Source organism: Hemitrygon akajei, unplaced genomic scaffold (assembly GCF_048418815.1).
Source record: "Hemitrygon akajei unplaced genomic scaffold, sHemAka1.3 Scf000054, whole genome shotgun sequence".
In the NCBI taxonomy this organism is placed as follows: domain Eukaryota; kingdom Metazoa; phylum Chordata; class Chondrichthyes; order Myliobatiformes; family Dasyatidae; genus Hemitrygon; species Hemitrygon akajei.
In genome coordinates this window covers 844,129-859,341 of record NW_027331940.1, presented here as the reverse complement: position 1 = coordinate 859,341, position 15,213 = coordinate 844,129, and the positions used below count along the sequence as shown (strand labels likewise).

The following is a 15,213-nucleotide window of genomic DNA, read 5'->3' as shown; positions in this document are numbered from 1 at the left end:
AATTCCCATCTCTCACCCGTCCACAGTGTCCATCACACAACACCGGCAGACAGGAATCTCAGCTTCTGTGGACTGAGCTGTGGAATATGTCCCCCAGTCTCACCCTCTCTAACACTGTAGCAGTGTTTGCACTAGGGAGTGCAGATGTGAACACAGCGGGGTTCATCTGCTGCTCTGTGGTTGAACAGACCAGTTGGGATGTTACCTGCTTTTCTAATTAAACTGATGCTGTTAAGACTATGCAGAGCAAACACGAGGAAATCTGCAGATGCTGGAAATTCAAACAACACACACACACAAAATGCTGGTGGAACACAGCATTTCAGGCCAAAACGTCGACAGCGCTTCTCCCTATACATGCTTCCTGTGTTGCACCAGCATTTTGCGATGCTATCATTACTATTCTGTGAATGGAACTTCAGTGGACGCCCAACTCTAAGAAAAGATCATCTGCAGGAACTGGGGCGTTTAAAAAATGGTTAACGATCAGGCTGTTCAGGAGGGGGCAGTGGTTGGTAATAGAAGGTTTTGGCTTTTTGGTGTGAAGAAATATATTATTTTTTCATTCTCCAGATCGCCCCCTTCTCCACTCGGACTCCGGTGGGGATCTGTAGTTGCAGGTCCCAGAGCGGTGTGATCACTTTCCTCAAACTCGCCAGCCCTCTGCCTCTTTCCTCAAAATGTCCTGTGAAAACTCTCCCTCTAAGAAACACGTTTCCCTGTGTCTCACTGTGATCTCTGTCACAGTGCGAATACTTACCTGGTCAGATCCTCATGGCTCAACAACTTAACCGCCCTACGCAAATTACAGCCGTTGATGGAACCGGAGATCAAGTTTCAACCTTATGAACTCCGCTTTGGACACATTTGTTTGGAAAGGACTCTGCTTATTTCTGAGAAAATAGTAACCATCACCATCACTCTCCTGGTACTGCCCATCACCACCGCTTTGCTCTGGGTTACTGTCTGCCTGCCTGGTAATCCCCTTCATCAGCAAATCTCTGGAATATCTCACAAAATGCTGGAGCTACTCAGCAGGACAGGCAGCAACCATGAAGGAGAATAATCAATCAATGTTTCGAGCCAAGGCCCTTCATCGGACTGGTAATGACGGGACAGAAATTCTAGATATTGTCACATTACTTTCTATTCCTTGTGGTCCCGATCCGAAACGTTAACTGTTTATTCCTGTCCATGGATGCTGCCTGACCTGCTGAGTACTGACAACCTGTTGTGTTTCTTTGTGTTGCCCAAAACTTTCAGCATCTGCACAATGTCTTGTCTTCTGGAGTAACTCGCTATTTTAATGTGCATCACAATCTGTTAGAGGAGTAGGAGCAGACGGTAACTGTACTCCTTCCACTTGTGACTGTGTTTCCCCAGAGATGTTAACTCTCTCTCTAATCACTCTGGACAGTTTTCACAAATATTTTGTGAATTGCCATTATTGAATTAAACCCAGACGGAGAATCAGCAGAGTATTTATAAATTAAAATAATTCGCCAACAGACCCGTGTCCTTTCCCGATCCTGACGCCACTGGAACTCCTCCACTGCTCGAACCTTGATCCATTTTGTGGACAGGAGTTTTCATTTTTTGCTGCTCTGTAACAAAAAAAAAAACAAAAAACAGCAGGGTCAAACATTAATTGGGGTTTAAAGCAGAACACTGTTTTGTTTTTAAACTGAGGTGAACACTTCCAAACATCTGGGGCCGATCCACTGAACACGTGACATGGCCGGATCCACCTGCATCCTTTCACCCACAGTCACACAATGTCCATTTCCGCTCTCCATGCATTGTACACTGGACCAGGATTCTCCAGGGTATCTACTCGCTGTATTGCAGGCAATTCCCTTTTTGGAACCAATTTTGTGTCCTGGACCAGGAGTGTTGCGTCTATGGCATGCCAAAGCAGATTGAGCAGACAGCGCCCACTGCTTTGGTCCTCCTACCACTGGTGGCGCTGTGGTGAGTAATGGACAAGTGTTACAGCAGTGTGGGGTGAAACATTTCTGCTGACGATGAGACTTCTATTCCTCTCGTCACTGGATTATACAGATTTCTCAGTCACACCTGATTCTCACCGTCTCCTTTCAGGTGAACATCGCCTGGCCTTGACACCTATGGCAATATATGATTTGTGTCTATACAGAAACACTCTGACAATCTGAACAATGCAATCTCACACATAGCATCACAGTATCTTGTCCGGAACCACTATAGTTTTTCCGGCAGGACTTCAAAACTATTATTAGCACTAAAACGCAGTTAAGATTTCTTTGAGCATATCACCTGGCTATTATTAGATAGTTAGTTATATGACACCTTGTTAAACACAATGTCGACACGCCATACATCCAAAACAGTCAGTTCGGAAAAATTGTCAATATAATTAAAACAGAATGATGAATTATTCAACAAGACGAGAGTATGTTACTATTTCAGGTGGAGGACCCTGTATCAGAGCTGAGCCTGTGTGCAGGAGCCATGTATCAGTTCTCTATCAGCATTGTATTCTGCATTGTGTATTTATGATGCTTTTTTGTGGTAATAAGTCGCATCAGTGGGGGTGTGGTAAATGCAAAGGGGATCAGTTACATAGTTTGCTTTGTTCCATGCAGTACACAGCTGGGGACTGACCGATGTCATATATTTTGTTATTATCCACTCAAATACGATGAATTTATTCTTGGGTACAGTGGAGTTTTATCACTTCAAGATTGTATGTTTGCTGATTGCTAATAAAGGATGGAATACATATCACCGACTTTTGTAACGATCATTATTGGAGTTGAGGGCGCATCATGCAAGTATAATAAATCCACGGGGAGTTGCCAGCAATGGCAAATTAGCTTGGTTAAATTTCACCACTACATTCTCAACAAATGTTTCTCAACCTGCCGATGATTTGAATATTCTGAGATACTGAGTATTTTGCTTCAGTATTCACCAGTGAAAAGGACCTTGGCAATTGTGGGGATGACTTACAGCAGACTGAAACACATGAGTGTATCAAAGAAAGAGCATGTGCTGGATCTTTTGAGAGGTATTCAGTTAGATAAGTTACCGGGACTGAACAGGATATACCCCATGCTGCTGTAGGAATCGAGGGAGGAGATTGCTAAGCCTCTGACGATGATCGTTGCATCATCAATTAGGTGTGGAGAAGTACCAGAGGATTGGAAGGTTGCAAATGTTGCTCTCTTGTTCAAGAAATGGAGTAGAGATAACTCAGGAAATTACAGACCAGTTAGTGTTACTTCAGTTGTGGGCAAGTTTTGGAGAAGATCCTGAGAGATAGATAGATAGATAGATAGATAGATAGATAGATAGATAGATAGATAGATAGATAGATAGATAGATAGTTAGATAGATAGATAGATAGATAGATAGATAGATAGATACTTCATTCATCCCCATGGGGAAATTCAACTTTTTTTTCCAATGTCCCATACACTTGCTGTAGTAAAACTAGAGGCAGGGTTTATGAGCATTTGTAGAGACATGGTCTGATTAGGGATAGCCAGCATGGCTTTGCAAGGGCAGGTCATGCTTATGAACCTGATTGAATTCTTTGAGGATGTAACAGAACAGATTGATGAGGGTAGAGCAGTGGAAGTACTGTATATGGATTTCAGTAAGAGGTTAGCTAAGGTTCTCCATGGAAAGCTCATTCAGAAAACAATGAGGGATGGGATCTAAGGAGACATTGCTTTGTGAATCCAGAATTGGCTTGCCCACAGAAGGTGAAGGTTAGTTGTAGATGGTTCGTATTCTCCATGGATGATTGTGACTAACAGTGCTCCACTCGGATCTGTTCTAAGACCTTGATCAGACTCTGCTTGGGAGTACTGTGTTCAATTCTGGTCACCTCACTACAGGAATCGATATGGATGCTATCGAGAGAATGCACAGGAGATTTACAAGGATGTTGCCTGGATTGGGGAGCATGCCTGATGAGAATAGGTTGAGTAAACTTGGCCTTTTCTCCTTGAAGTGATGGACCTGACAGAGGTGTATAAGATGAGAGGCTTTGCTTGTGTCGTTAGCCTGAGGCTTTTTCCTCCAGGGTTGAAATGGCTAACAAGAGGGAGCATAATATTAAGCTGCTTGGAAGTAGGTACAAGGGGGATGTCAGGGCTAGGTTTTTCACACAGAGAGGGCTGGGTGTGTGGAATGCACTGGCAGTGACGGTGGTAGTGGTGGATAAAATTCGGTCTTATAAAAGACTCTTAGATAGGTACACGGTGCTTATAAAAATAAAGGTCTATGCTGCAAGGAAATTGTAGTCAATCTCTAGAGTAGGTTACACGATTGACACAATATTGCGGGATGAATGGCCTGTAACGTGCTTTAGATTTCTATGTTATATCTTCTTCACATTTTACCTACCGAGCTGCCAAGATGATCATCACTAATCAAATCTCACTGAGATTTCTCAGGTCCTGTTGAATTTATTGCCAAGTGCACAAGTACGGGAAGGTACAGGGAGAGAGAAAAACACTGACTTGTGGCAGCATCACAGGCAAGTACATTCAGATAACACACAGAACAGCAATTATACAATTCTGTGTCACTAACAATATGAGCATACAGTCTCCCACTGTTTACCCACCGAAGTGGTGAATATCTCTGCTCACCACCACTGTGGGCTCAGACGTTTCCATAGACGAGACCCTCATTTATTTTTCCCGCTGTCAATGGGCTCCTTCCCCCATCCTGCTCCTTGATCCCCCACCGGGGCAAACAACCTCTCAGACTCCATCCTACTCAATCCCTCATACCATATTTATCCTCTCAGTTAATTCCCTCTCCCTCCTCCTCCTGCTGGGTGTCCTCCCTCCCCAGGGAGATGGCATCAACCCAGTGGGCCGAGTGGTCTCCTCCTACCTCTCAGCGATACATCAGACACCGACCGCAGGAGAAGCTTCTTAAACACCCCCAGCTTCCCTCGGAGGGATATTGAAATAATTCAAAAAGCGGGGCATTTACTTTGGGATTTGTTCCGCTTTGACAGGGCGTTCGTAGCGGGAGTATGAGATGTCCTCAGCGAGGGTAATGCCCTCTTGGCTAGTCCATCTCTGCTATTGGCTGTAATCTGTGACTGACATTGCTTCGCACCAATGGGAAGAGTGTAAGTCCTTTCTAGACTGTGGGGTGGGGTGGGTGAATCAGGGAATTGTTACCTTAGCCGGTAAAGCTCAACCGTCTGTTGAAGGCTGTTCTTTCTAGTCCCCGGGAATATACCTTTCTGTTTGCAAAAGACTCTGCCAATTCCTGGAAATATAGTAACCCATCACCATCACTCTCCTGGTACTGCCCATCACCACCACTTTGCTCTGGGTTACTGTCTGCCTGCCTGGTAATCCCCTTCATCAGCAAATCTCTGGAATATCTCACAAAATGCTGGAGCTACTCAGCAGGACAGGCAGCATCCATGAAGGAGAATGAACAATCAATGTTTCGAGCCAAGGCCCTTCACCGGACTGGTAATGACGGGACAGAAATTCTAGATATTGTCACATTACTTTCTATTCCTTGTGGTCCCGATCCAAAACATTAACTGTTTATTCCTGTCCATGGATGCTGCCTGACCTGTTGAGTACTGACAACCTGTTGTGTGTCTTTGTGTTGCCCAAAACTTTCAGCATCTGCACGATGTCTTGTATTCTGGAGTAACTCGCTATTTTAATGTGCATCACAATCTGTTAGAGGAGCAGGAGCAGACGGTAACTGTACTCCTTCCACTTGTGACTGTGTTTCCCCAGAGATGTTAACTCTCTCTCTAATCACTCTGGTCAGTTTTCACAAATATTTTGTGAATTGCCATTATTGAATTAAACCCAGACGGAGAATCAGCAGAGGATTTATAAATTAAAATAATTCGCCAACAGACCCGTGTCCTTTCCCGATCCTGACGCCACTGGAACTCCTCCACTGCCCGAACCTTGATCCATTTTGTGGACAGGAGTTTTCATTTTTTGCTGCTCTGTAACAAAAAAAAAAATAACAGGAGGGTCAAACATTAATTGGGGTTTAAAGCAGAGCACTGTTTTGTTTTTAAACTGAGGTGAACACTTCCAAACATCTGGGGCCGATCCACTGAACACGTGACATGGCCGGATCCACCTGCATCCTTTCACCCACAGTCACACAATGTCCATTTCCACACTCTCCATGCATTGTACACTGGACCAGGATTCTCCAGGGTATCTACTCGCTGTATTGCAGGCAATTCCCTTTTTGGAACCAATTTTGTGTCCTGGACCAGGAGTGTTGCGTCTATGGAATGCCAAGGCAGATTGAGCAGACAGCGCCCACTGCTTTGGTCCTCCTACCACTGGTGGCGCTGTGGTGAGTAATGGACAAGTGTTACAGCAGTGTGGGGTGAAACATTTCTGCTGACGATGAGACTTCTATTCCTCTCGTCACTGGATTATACAGATTTCTCAGTCACACCTGATTCTCACCGTCTCCTTTCAGGTGAACATCGCCTGGCCTTGACACCTATGGCAATATATGATTTGTGTCTATACAGAAACACTCTGACAATCTGAACAATGCAATCTCACACATAGCATCACAGTATCTTGTCCGGAACCACTATAGTTTTTCCGGCAGGACTTCAAAACTATTATTAGCACTAAAACGCAGTTAAGATTTCTTTGAGCATATCACCTGGCTATTATTAGATAGTTAGTTATATGACACCTTGTTAAACACAATGTCGAAACGCCATACATCCAAAACAGTCAGTTCAGAAAAATTGTCAATATAATTAAAACAGAATTTTGGAATTATTCAACAAGACGAGAGTATGTTACTATTTCAGGTGGAGGACCCTGTATCAGAGCTGAGCCTGTGTGCAGGAGCCATGTATCTGTTCTCTATCAGCATTGTATTCTGCGTTGTATATTTATGATGCTTTTTTGTGGTAATAAGTCGCATCAGTAGGGGTGTGGTAAATGCAAAGGGGATCAGTTACATATTTGCTTTGTTCCATGCAGTACACAGCTGGGGACTGACCGATGTCATATATTTTGTTATTATCCACTCAAATACGATGAATTTATGCTTGGGTACAGTGGAGTTTTATCACTTCAAGATTGTATGTTTGCTCATTGCTAATAAAGGATGGAATACATATCACCGACTTTTGTAACGATCATTATTGGAGTTGAGGGCGCATCATGCAAGTATAATAAATCCACGGGGAGTTGCCAGCAATGGCAAATTAGCTTGGTTAAATTTCACCACTACATTCTCAACAAATGTTTCTCAACCTGCCGATGATTTGAATATTCTGAGATACTGAGTATTTTGCTTCAGTATTCACCAGTGAAAAGGACCTTGGCAATTGTGGGGATGACTTACAGCAGACTGAAACACATGAGTGTATGAAAGAAAGAGCATCTGCTGAATCTTTTGAGAGGTATTCAGTTAGATAAGTTACCGGGACTGAACAGGATATACCCCATGCTGCTGTAGGAATCGAGGGAGGAGATTGCTAAGCCTCTGACGATGATCGTTGCATCATCAATTAGGTGTGGAGAAGTACCAGAGGATTGGAAGGTTGCAAATGTTGCTCTCTTGTTCAAGAAATGGAGTAGAGATAACTCAGGAAATTACAGACCAGTTAGTGTTACTTCAGTTGTGGGCAAGTTTTGGAGAAGATCCTGAGAGGCAGGGTTTATGAGCATTTGGAGAGACATGGTCTGACTAGGGATAGCCAGCATGGCTTTGCAAGGGCAGGTCATGCTTATGAACCTGATTGAATTATTTGAGGATGTAACAAAACACATTGATTTACAAGGATGTTGTCTAGATTAGGGAGCGTGCCTGATGAGAATAGTTTGAGTGACCTTGGCCTTTTCTCCTTGAAGCGATGGAGGATGAGAGGTGACCTGACAGAGGTGTATAAGATGAGAGGCTTTGCTTGTGACTATAGCCAGAGGCTTTTCCCATGGTTGAAATGCCTAACAAGAGGGAGCATAGTATTAACCTGCTTGGAAGTAGGTACAAGGGGGATGTCAGGGGTAAGTTTTTCACACAGAAATGGATGGGTGTGTGGAATGCACTGGCAGTGACGGTGGTAGTGGTGGATAAAATTCGGTCTTATAAAAGACTCTTAGATAGGTACACGGTGCTTATAAAAATAAAGGTCTATGCTACAAGGAAATTGTAGTCAACCTCTAGAGTAGGTTACACGATTGACACAATAATGTGGGACGAATGGCCTGTAACGTGCTGTAGATTTCTATGTTCTATCTTCTTTACATTTTACCTACCGAGCTGCCAAGATGATCGTCACTAATCAAATCTCACTGAGATTTCTCAGGTCCTGTTGAATTTATTGCCAAGTGAGCAAGTACGGGAAGGTACAGGGACAGAGAAACACTGACTTGTGGCAGCATCACAGGCAAGTACATTCAGATAACACAGGGAACACTAATTATACGATCTTCTGTCACTAACATTATGAGCATACAGTCTCCCACTGTTTATCCACCGAAGTGGTGAATATCTCTGCTCACCACCACTGTGGGCTCAGACGTTTCCATAGACGAGACCCTCATTTCTTTTTCCCGCTGTCAATGGGCTCCTTCCCCCAACCTGCTTCTTGATCCCCCACCGGGACAAACAACCTCTCAGACCCTATCCTATTCAACCCCACACACCATATTTATCCTCTCAATTAATTCACCCTCCCTCCTCCTCCTGCTGGGTTCCCTCCCTCCCCAGGGAGATGGCATCAATTCAGTGGGCCGAGTGGTCTCCTCCTACCTCTCAGTGATACATCAGACATCGACCGCAGGAGAAGCTTCTTAAACACCCCCAGCTTCCCTCGGAGGGATATTGAAATAATTCAAAAAGCGGGGCATTTACTTTGGGATTTGTTCCGCTTTGACAGGGCGTTCGTAGCGGGAGTATGAGATGTCCTCAGCGAGGGTAATGCCCTCTTGGCAGGTCCATCTCTGCTATTGGCTGTAATCAGTGACTGACATTGCTTCGCACCAATGGGAAGAATATAAGTCCTTTCTAGACTGTGGGGTGGGGTGGGTGAATCAGGGAATTGTTACCTTAGCCGGTAAAGCTCAACCGTCTGTTGAAGGCTGTTCTTTCTAGTCCCCGGGAATATACCTCTCTGTTTGCAAAAGACTCTGCCAATTCCTGGAAATATAGTAACCCATCACCATCACTCTCCTGGTACTGCCCATCACCACCACTATGCTCTGGGTTACTGTCTGCCTGCCTGGTAATCCCCTTCATCAGCAAATCTCTGGAATATCTCACAAAATGCTGGAGCTACTCAGCAGGACAGGCAGCATCCATGAAGGAGAATGAACAATCAATGTTTCGAGCCAAGGCCCTTCATCGGACTGGTAATGACGGGACAGAAATTCTAGATATTGTCACATTACTTTCTCTTCCTTGTGGTCCCGATCCGAAACGTTAACTGTTTATTCCTGTCCATGGATGCTGCCTGACCTGTTGAGTACTGACAACCTGTTGTGTGTCTTTGTGTTGCCCAAAACTTTCAGCATCTGCACGATGTCTTGTATTCTGGAGTAACTCGCTATTTTAATGTGCATCACAATCTGTTAGAGGAGCAGGAGCAGACGGTAACTGTACTCCTTCCACTTGTGACTGTGTTTCCCCAGAGATGTTAACTCTCTTTCTAATCACTCTGGTCAGTTTTCACAAATATTTTGTGAATTGCCGTTATTGAATTAAACCCAGACGGAGAATCAGCAGAGTATTTATAAATTAAAATAATTCGCCAACAGACCCGTGTCCTTTCCCGATCCTGACGCCACTGGAACTCCTCCACTGCCCGAACCTTGATCCATTTTGTGGACAGGAGTTTTCATTTTTTGCTGCTCTGTAACAAAAAAAAAAAATAACAGGAGGGTCAAACATTAATTGGGGTTTAAAGCAGAGCACTGTTTTGTTTTTAAACTGAGGTGAACACTTCCAAACATCTGGGGCCGATCCACTGAACACGTGACATGGCCGGATCCACCTGCATCCTTTCACCCACAGTCACACAATGTCCATTTCCACACTCTCCATGCATTGTACACTGGACCAGGATACTCCAGGGTATCTACTCGCTGTATTGCAGGCAATTCCCTTTTTGGAACCAATTTTGTGTCCTGGACCAGGAGTGTTGCGTCTATGGAATGCCAAGGCAGATTGAGCAGACAGCGCCCACTGCTTTGGTCCTCCTACCACTGGTGGCGCTGTGGTGAGTAATGGACAAGTGTTACAGCAGTGTGGGGTGAAACATTTCTGCTGACGATGAGACTTCTATTCCTCTCGTCACTGGATTATACAGATTTCTCAGTCACACCTGATTCTCACCGTCTCCTTTCAGGTGAACATCGCCTGGCCTTGACACCTATGGCAATATATGATTTGTGTCTATACAGAAACACTCTGACAATCTGAACAATGCAATCTCACACATAGCATCACAGTATCTTGTCCGGAACCACTATAGTTTTTCCGGCAGGACTTCAAAACTATTATTAGCACTAAAACGCAGTTAAGATTTCTTTGAGCATATCACCTGGCTATTATTAGATAGTTAGTTATATGACACCTTGTTAAACACAATGTCGACACGCCATACATCCAAAACAGTCAGTTCAGAAAAATTGTCAATATAATTAAAACAGAATGATGGAATTATTCAACAAGACGAGAGTATGTTACTATTTCAGGTGGAGGACCCTGTATCAGAGCTGAGCCTGTGTGCAGGAGCCATGTATCTGTTCTCTATCAGCATTGTATTCTGCGTTGTATATTTATGATGCTTTTTTGAGGTAATAAGTCGCATCAGTGGGGGTGTGGTAAATGCAAAGGGGATCAGTTACATATTTGCTTTGTTCCATGCAGTACACAGCTGGGGACTGACCGATGTCATATATTTTGTTATTATCCACTCAAATACGATGAATTTATGCTTGGGTACAGTGGAGTTTTATCACTTCAAGATTGTATGTTTGCTCATTGCTAATAAAGGATGGAATACATATCACCGACTTTTGTAACGATCATTATTGGAGTTGAGGGCGCATCATGCAAGTATAATAAATCCACGGGGAGTTGCCAGCAATGGCAAATTAGCTTGGTTAAATTTCACCACTACATTCTCAACAAATGTTTCTCAACCTGCCGATGATTTGAATATTCTGAGATACTGAGTATTTTGCTTCAGTATTCACCAGTGAAAAGGACCTTGGCAATTGTGGGGATGACATACAGCAGACTGAAACACATGAGTGTATGAAAGAAAGAGCATCTGCTGAATCTTTTGAGAGGTATTCAGTTAGATAAGTTACCGGGACTGAACAGGATATACCCCATGCTGCTGTAGGAATCGAGGGAGGAGATTGCTAAGCCTCTGACGATTATCGTTGCATCATCAATTAGGTGTGGAGAAGTACCAGAGGATTGGAAGGTTGCAAATGTTGCTCTCTTGTTCAAGAAATGGAGTAGAGATAACTCAGGAAATTACAGACCAGTTAGTGTTACTTCAGTTGTGGGCAAGTTTTGGAGAAGATCCTGAGAGGCAGGGTTTATGAGCATTTGGAGAGACATGGTCTGATTAGGGATAGCCAGCATGGCTTTGCAAGGGCAGGTCATGCTTATGAACCTGATTGAATTATTTGAGGATGTAACAAAACACATTGATTTACAAGGATGTTGTCTAGATTAGGGAGCGTGCCTGATGAGAATAGTTTGAGTGACCTTGGCCTTTTCTCCTTGAAGCGATGGAGGATGAGAGGTGACTTGACAGAGGTGTATAAGATGAGAGGCTTTGGTTGTGACTATAGCCAGAGGCTTTTCCCATGGTTGAAATGCCTAACAAGTGGGAGCATAGTATTAACCTGCTTGGAAGTAGGTACAAGGGGGATGTCAGGGGTAAGTTTTTCAGACAGAAATGGATGGGTGTGTGGAATGCACTGGCAGTGACGATGGTAGTGGTGGATAAAATTCGGTCTTATAAAAGACTCTTAGATAGGTACACGGTGCTTATAAAAATAAAGGTCTATGCTGCAAGGAAATTGTAGTCAACCTCTAGAGTAGGTTACACGATTGACACAATAATGTGGGACGAATGGCCTGTAACGTGCTGTAGATTTCTATGTTCTATCTTCTTTACATTTTACCTACCGAGCTGCCAAGATGATCGTCACTAATCAAATCTCACTGAGATTTCTCAGGTCCTGTTGAATTTATTGCCAAGTGCACAAGTACGGGAAGGTACAGGGACAGAGAAACACTGAGTTGTGGCAGCATCACAGGCAAGTACATTCAGATAACACACGGAACACAAATTATACGATCTTCTGTCACTAACAATATGAGCATACAGTCTCCCACTGTTTACCCACCGAAGTGGTGAATATCTCTGCTCACCACCACTGTGGGCTCAGACGTTTCCATAGACGAGACCCTCATTTCTTTTTCCCGCTGTCAATGGGCTCATTCCCCCATCCTGCTCCTTGATCCCCCACCGGGACAAACAACCTCTCAGACTCCATCCTACTCAATCCCTCACACCATATTTATCCTCTCAATTAATTCACCCTCCCTCCTCCTCCTGCTGGGTTCCAACCCTCCCCAGGGAGATGGCATCAATTCAGTGGGCCGAGTGGTCTCCTCCTACCTCTCAGCGATGCATCAGACATCGACCGCAGGAGAAGCTTCTTAAACACCCACAGCTTCCCTCGGAGGGATATTGAAATAATTCAAAAAGCGGGGCATTTACTTTGGGATTTGTTCCGCTTTGACAGGGCGTTCGTAGCGGGAGTATGAGATATCCTCAGCGAGGGTAATGCCCTCTTGGCTGGTCCATCTCTGCTATTGGCTGTAATCAGTGACTGACATTGCTTCGCACCAATGGGAAGAATATAAGTCCTTTCTAGACTGTGGGGTGGGGTGGGTGAATCAGGGAATTGTTACCTTAGCCGGTAAAGCTCAACCGTCTGTTGAAGGCTGTTCTTTCTAGTCCCCGGGAATATACCTCTCTGTTTGCAAAAGACTCTGCCAATTCCTGGAAATATAGTAACCCATCACCATCACTCTCCTGGTACTGCCCATCACCACCACTTTGCTCTGGGTTACTGTCTGCCTGCCTGGTAATCCCCTTCATCAGCAAATCTCTGGAATATCTCACAAAATGCTGGAGCTACTCAGCAGGACAGGCAGCATCCATGAAGGAGAATGAACAATCAATGTTTCGAGCCAAGGCCCTTCATCGGACTGGTAATGACGGGACAGAAATTCTAGATATTGTCACATTACTTTCTCTTCCTTGTGGTCCCGATCCGAAACGTTAACTGTTTATTCCTGTCCATGGATGCTGCCTGACCTGTTGAGTACTGACAACCTGTTGTGTGTCTTTGTGTTGCCCAAAACTTTCAGCATCTGTACGATGTCTTGTCTTCTGGAGTAACTCGCTATTTTAATGTGCATCACAATCTGTTAGAGGAGCAGGAGCAGACGGTAACTGTACTCCTTCCACTTGTGACTGTGTTTCCCCAGAGATGTTAACTCTCTCTCTAATCACTCTGGCAGTTTTCACAAATATTTTGTGAATTGCCGTTATTGAATTAAACCCAGACGGAGAATCAGCAGAGTATTTATAAATTAAAATAATTCGCCAACAGACCCGTGTCCTTTCCCGATCCTGACGCCACTGGAACTCCTCCACTGCCCGAACCTTGATCCATTTTGTGGACAGGAGTTTTCATTTTTTGCTGCTCTGTAACAAAAAAAAAAAATAACAGGAGGGTCAAACATTAATTGGGGTTTAAAGCAGAGCACTGTTTTGTTTTTAAACTGAGGTGAACACTTCCAAACATCTGGGGCCGATCCACTGAACACGTGACATGGCCGGATCCACCTGCATCCTTTCACCCACAGTCACACAATGTCCATTTCCACACTCTCCATGCATTGTACACTGGACCAGGATTCTCCAGGGTATCTACTCGCTGTATTGCAGGCAATTCCCTTTTTGGAACCAATTTTGTGTCCTGGACCAGGAGTGTTGCGTCTATGGAATGCCAAGGCAGATTGAGCAGACAGCGCCCACTGCTTTGGTCCTCCTACCACTGGTGGCGCTGTGGTGAGTAATGGACAAGTGTTACAGCAGTGTGGGGTGAAACATTTCTGCTGACGATGAGACTTCTATTCCTCTCGTCACTGGATTATACAGATTTCTCAGTCACACCTGATTCTCACCGTCTCCTTTCAGGTGAACATCGCCTGGCCTTGACACCTATGGCAATATATGATTTGTGTCTATACAGAAACACTCTGACAATCTGAACAATGCAATCTCACACATAGCATCACAGTATCTTGTCCGGAACCACTATAGTTTTTCCGGCAGGACTTCAAAACTATTATTAGCACTAAAACGCAGTTAAGATTTCTTTGAGCATATCACCTGGCTATTATTAGATAGTTAGTTATATGACACCTTGTTAAACACAATGTCGACACGCCATACATCCAAAACAGTCAGTTCAGAAAAATTGTCAATATAATTAAAACAGAATGATGGAATTATTCAACAAGACGAGAGTATGTTACTATTTCAGGTGGAGGACCCTGTATCAGAGCTGAGCCTGTGTGCAGGAGCCATGTATCTGTTCTCTATCAGCATTGTATTCTGCGTTGTATATTTATGATGCTTTTTTGAGGTAATAAGTCGCATCAGTGGGGGTGTGGTAAATGCAAAGGGGATCAGTTACATATTTGCTTTGTTCCATGCAGTACACAGCTGGGGACTGACCGATGTCATATATTTTGTTATTATCCACTCAAATACGATGAATTTATGCTTGGGTACAGTGGAGTTTTATCACTTCAAGATTGTATGTTTGCTCATTGCTAATAAAGGATGGAATACATATCACCGACTTTTGTAACGATCATTATTGGAGTTGAGGGCGCATCATGCAAGTATAATAAATCCACGGGGAGTTGCCAGCAATGGCAAATTAGCTTGGTTAAATTTCACCACTACATTCTCAACAAATGTTTCTCAACCTGCCGATGATTTGAATATTCTGAGATACTGAGTATTTTGCTTCAGTATTCACCAGTGAAAAGGACCTTGGCAATTGTGGGGATGACATACAGCAGACTGAAACACATGAGTGTATGAAAGAAAGAGCATCTGCTGAA

The 15,213-nt window shown here is 43.9% G+C and overlaps 1 protein-coding gene across 1 annotated transcript in view; it reads right to left on the bottom strand.

Annotated features, from left to right (window-relative positions):
- Positions 1-12,704, bottom strand: part of LOC140721343 (NACHT, LRR and PYD domains-containing protein 3-like) — a 52,365-nt gene extending 39,661 nt beyond the window's left edge. Inside the window, exons 1-2 of the mRNA XM_073036184.1 lie at positions 12,683-12,704; positions 1,512-1,604 (exon numbers count right to left, since the gene is read on the bottom strand). Of these exons, the coding sequence (XP_072892285.1) occupies positions 1,512-1,604; positions 12,683-12,704 (115 nt within the window). The remainder of the gene's footprint in view (positions 1-1,511; positions 1,605-12,682) is intronic.
- Positions 12,705-15,213: the final 2,509 nt, after the last annotated feature.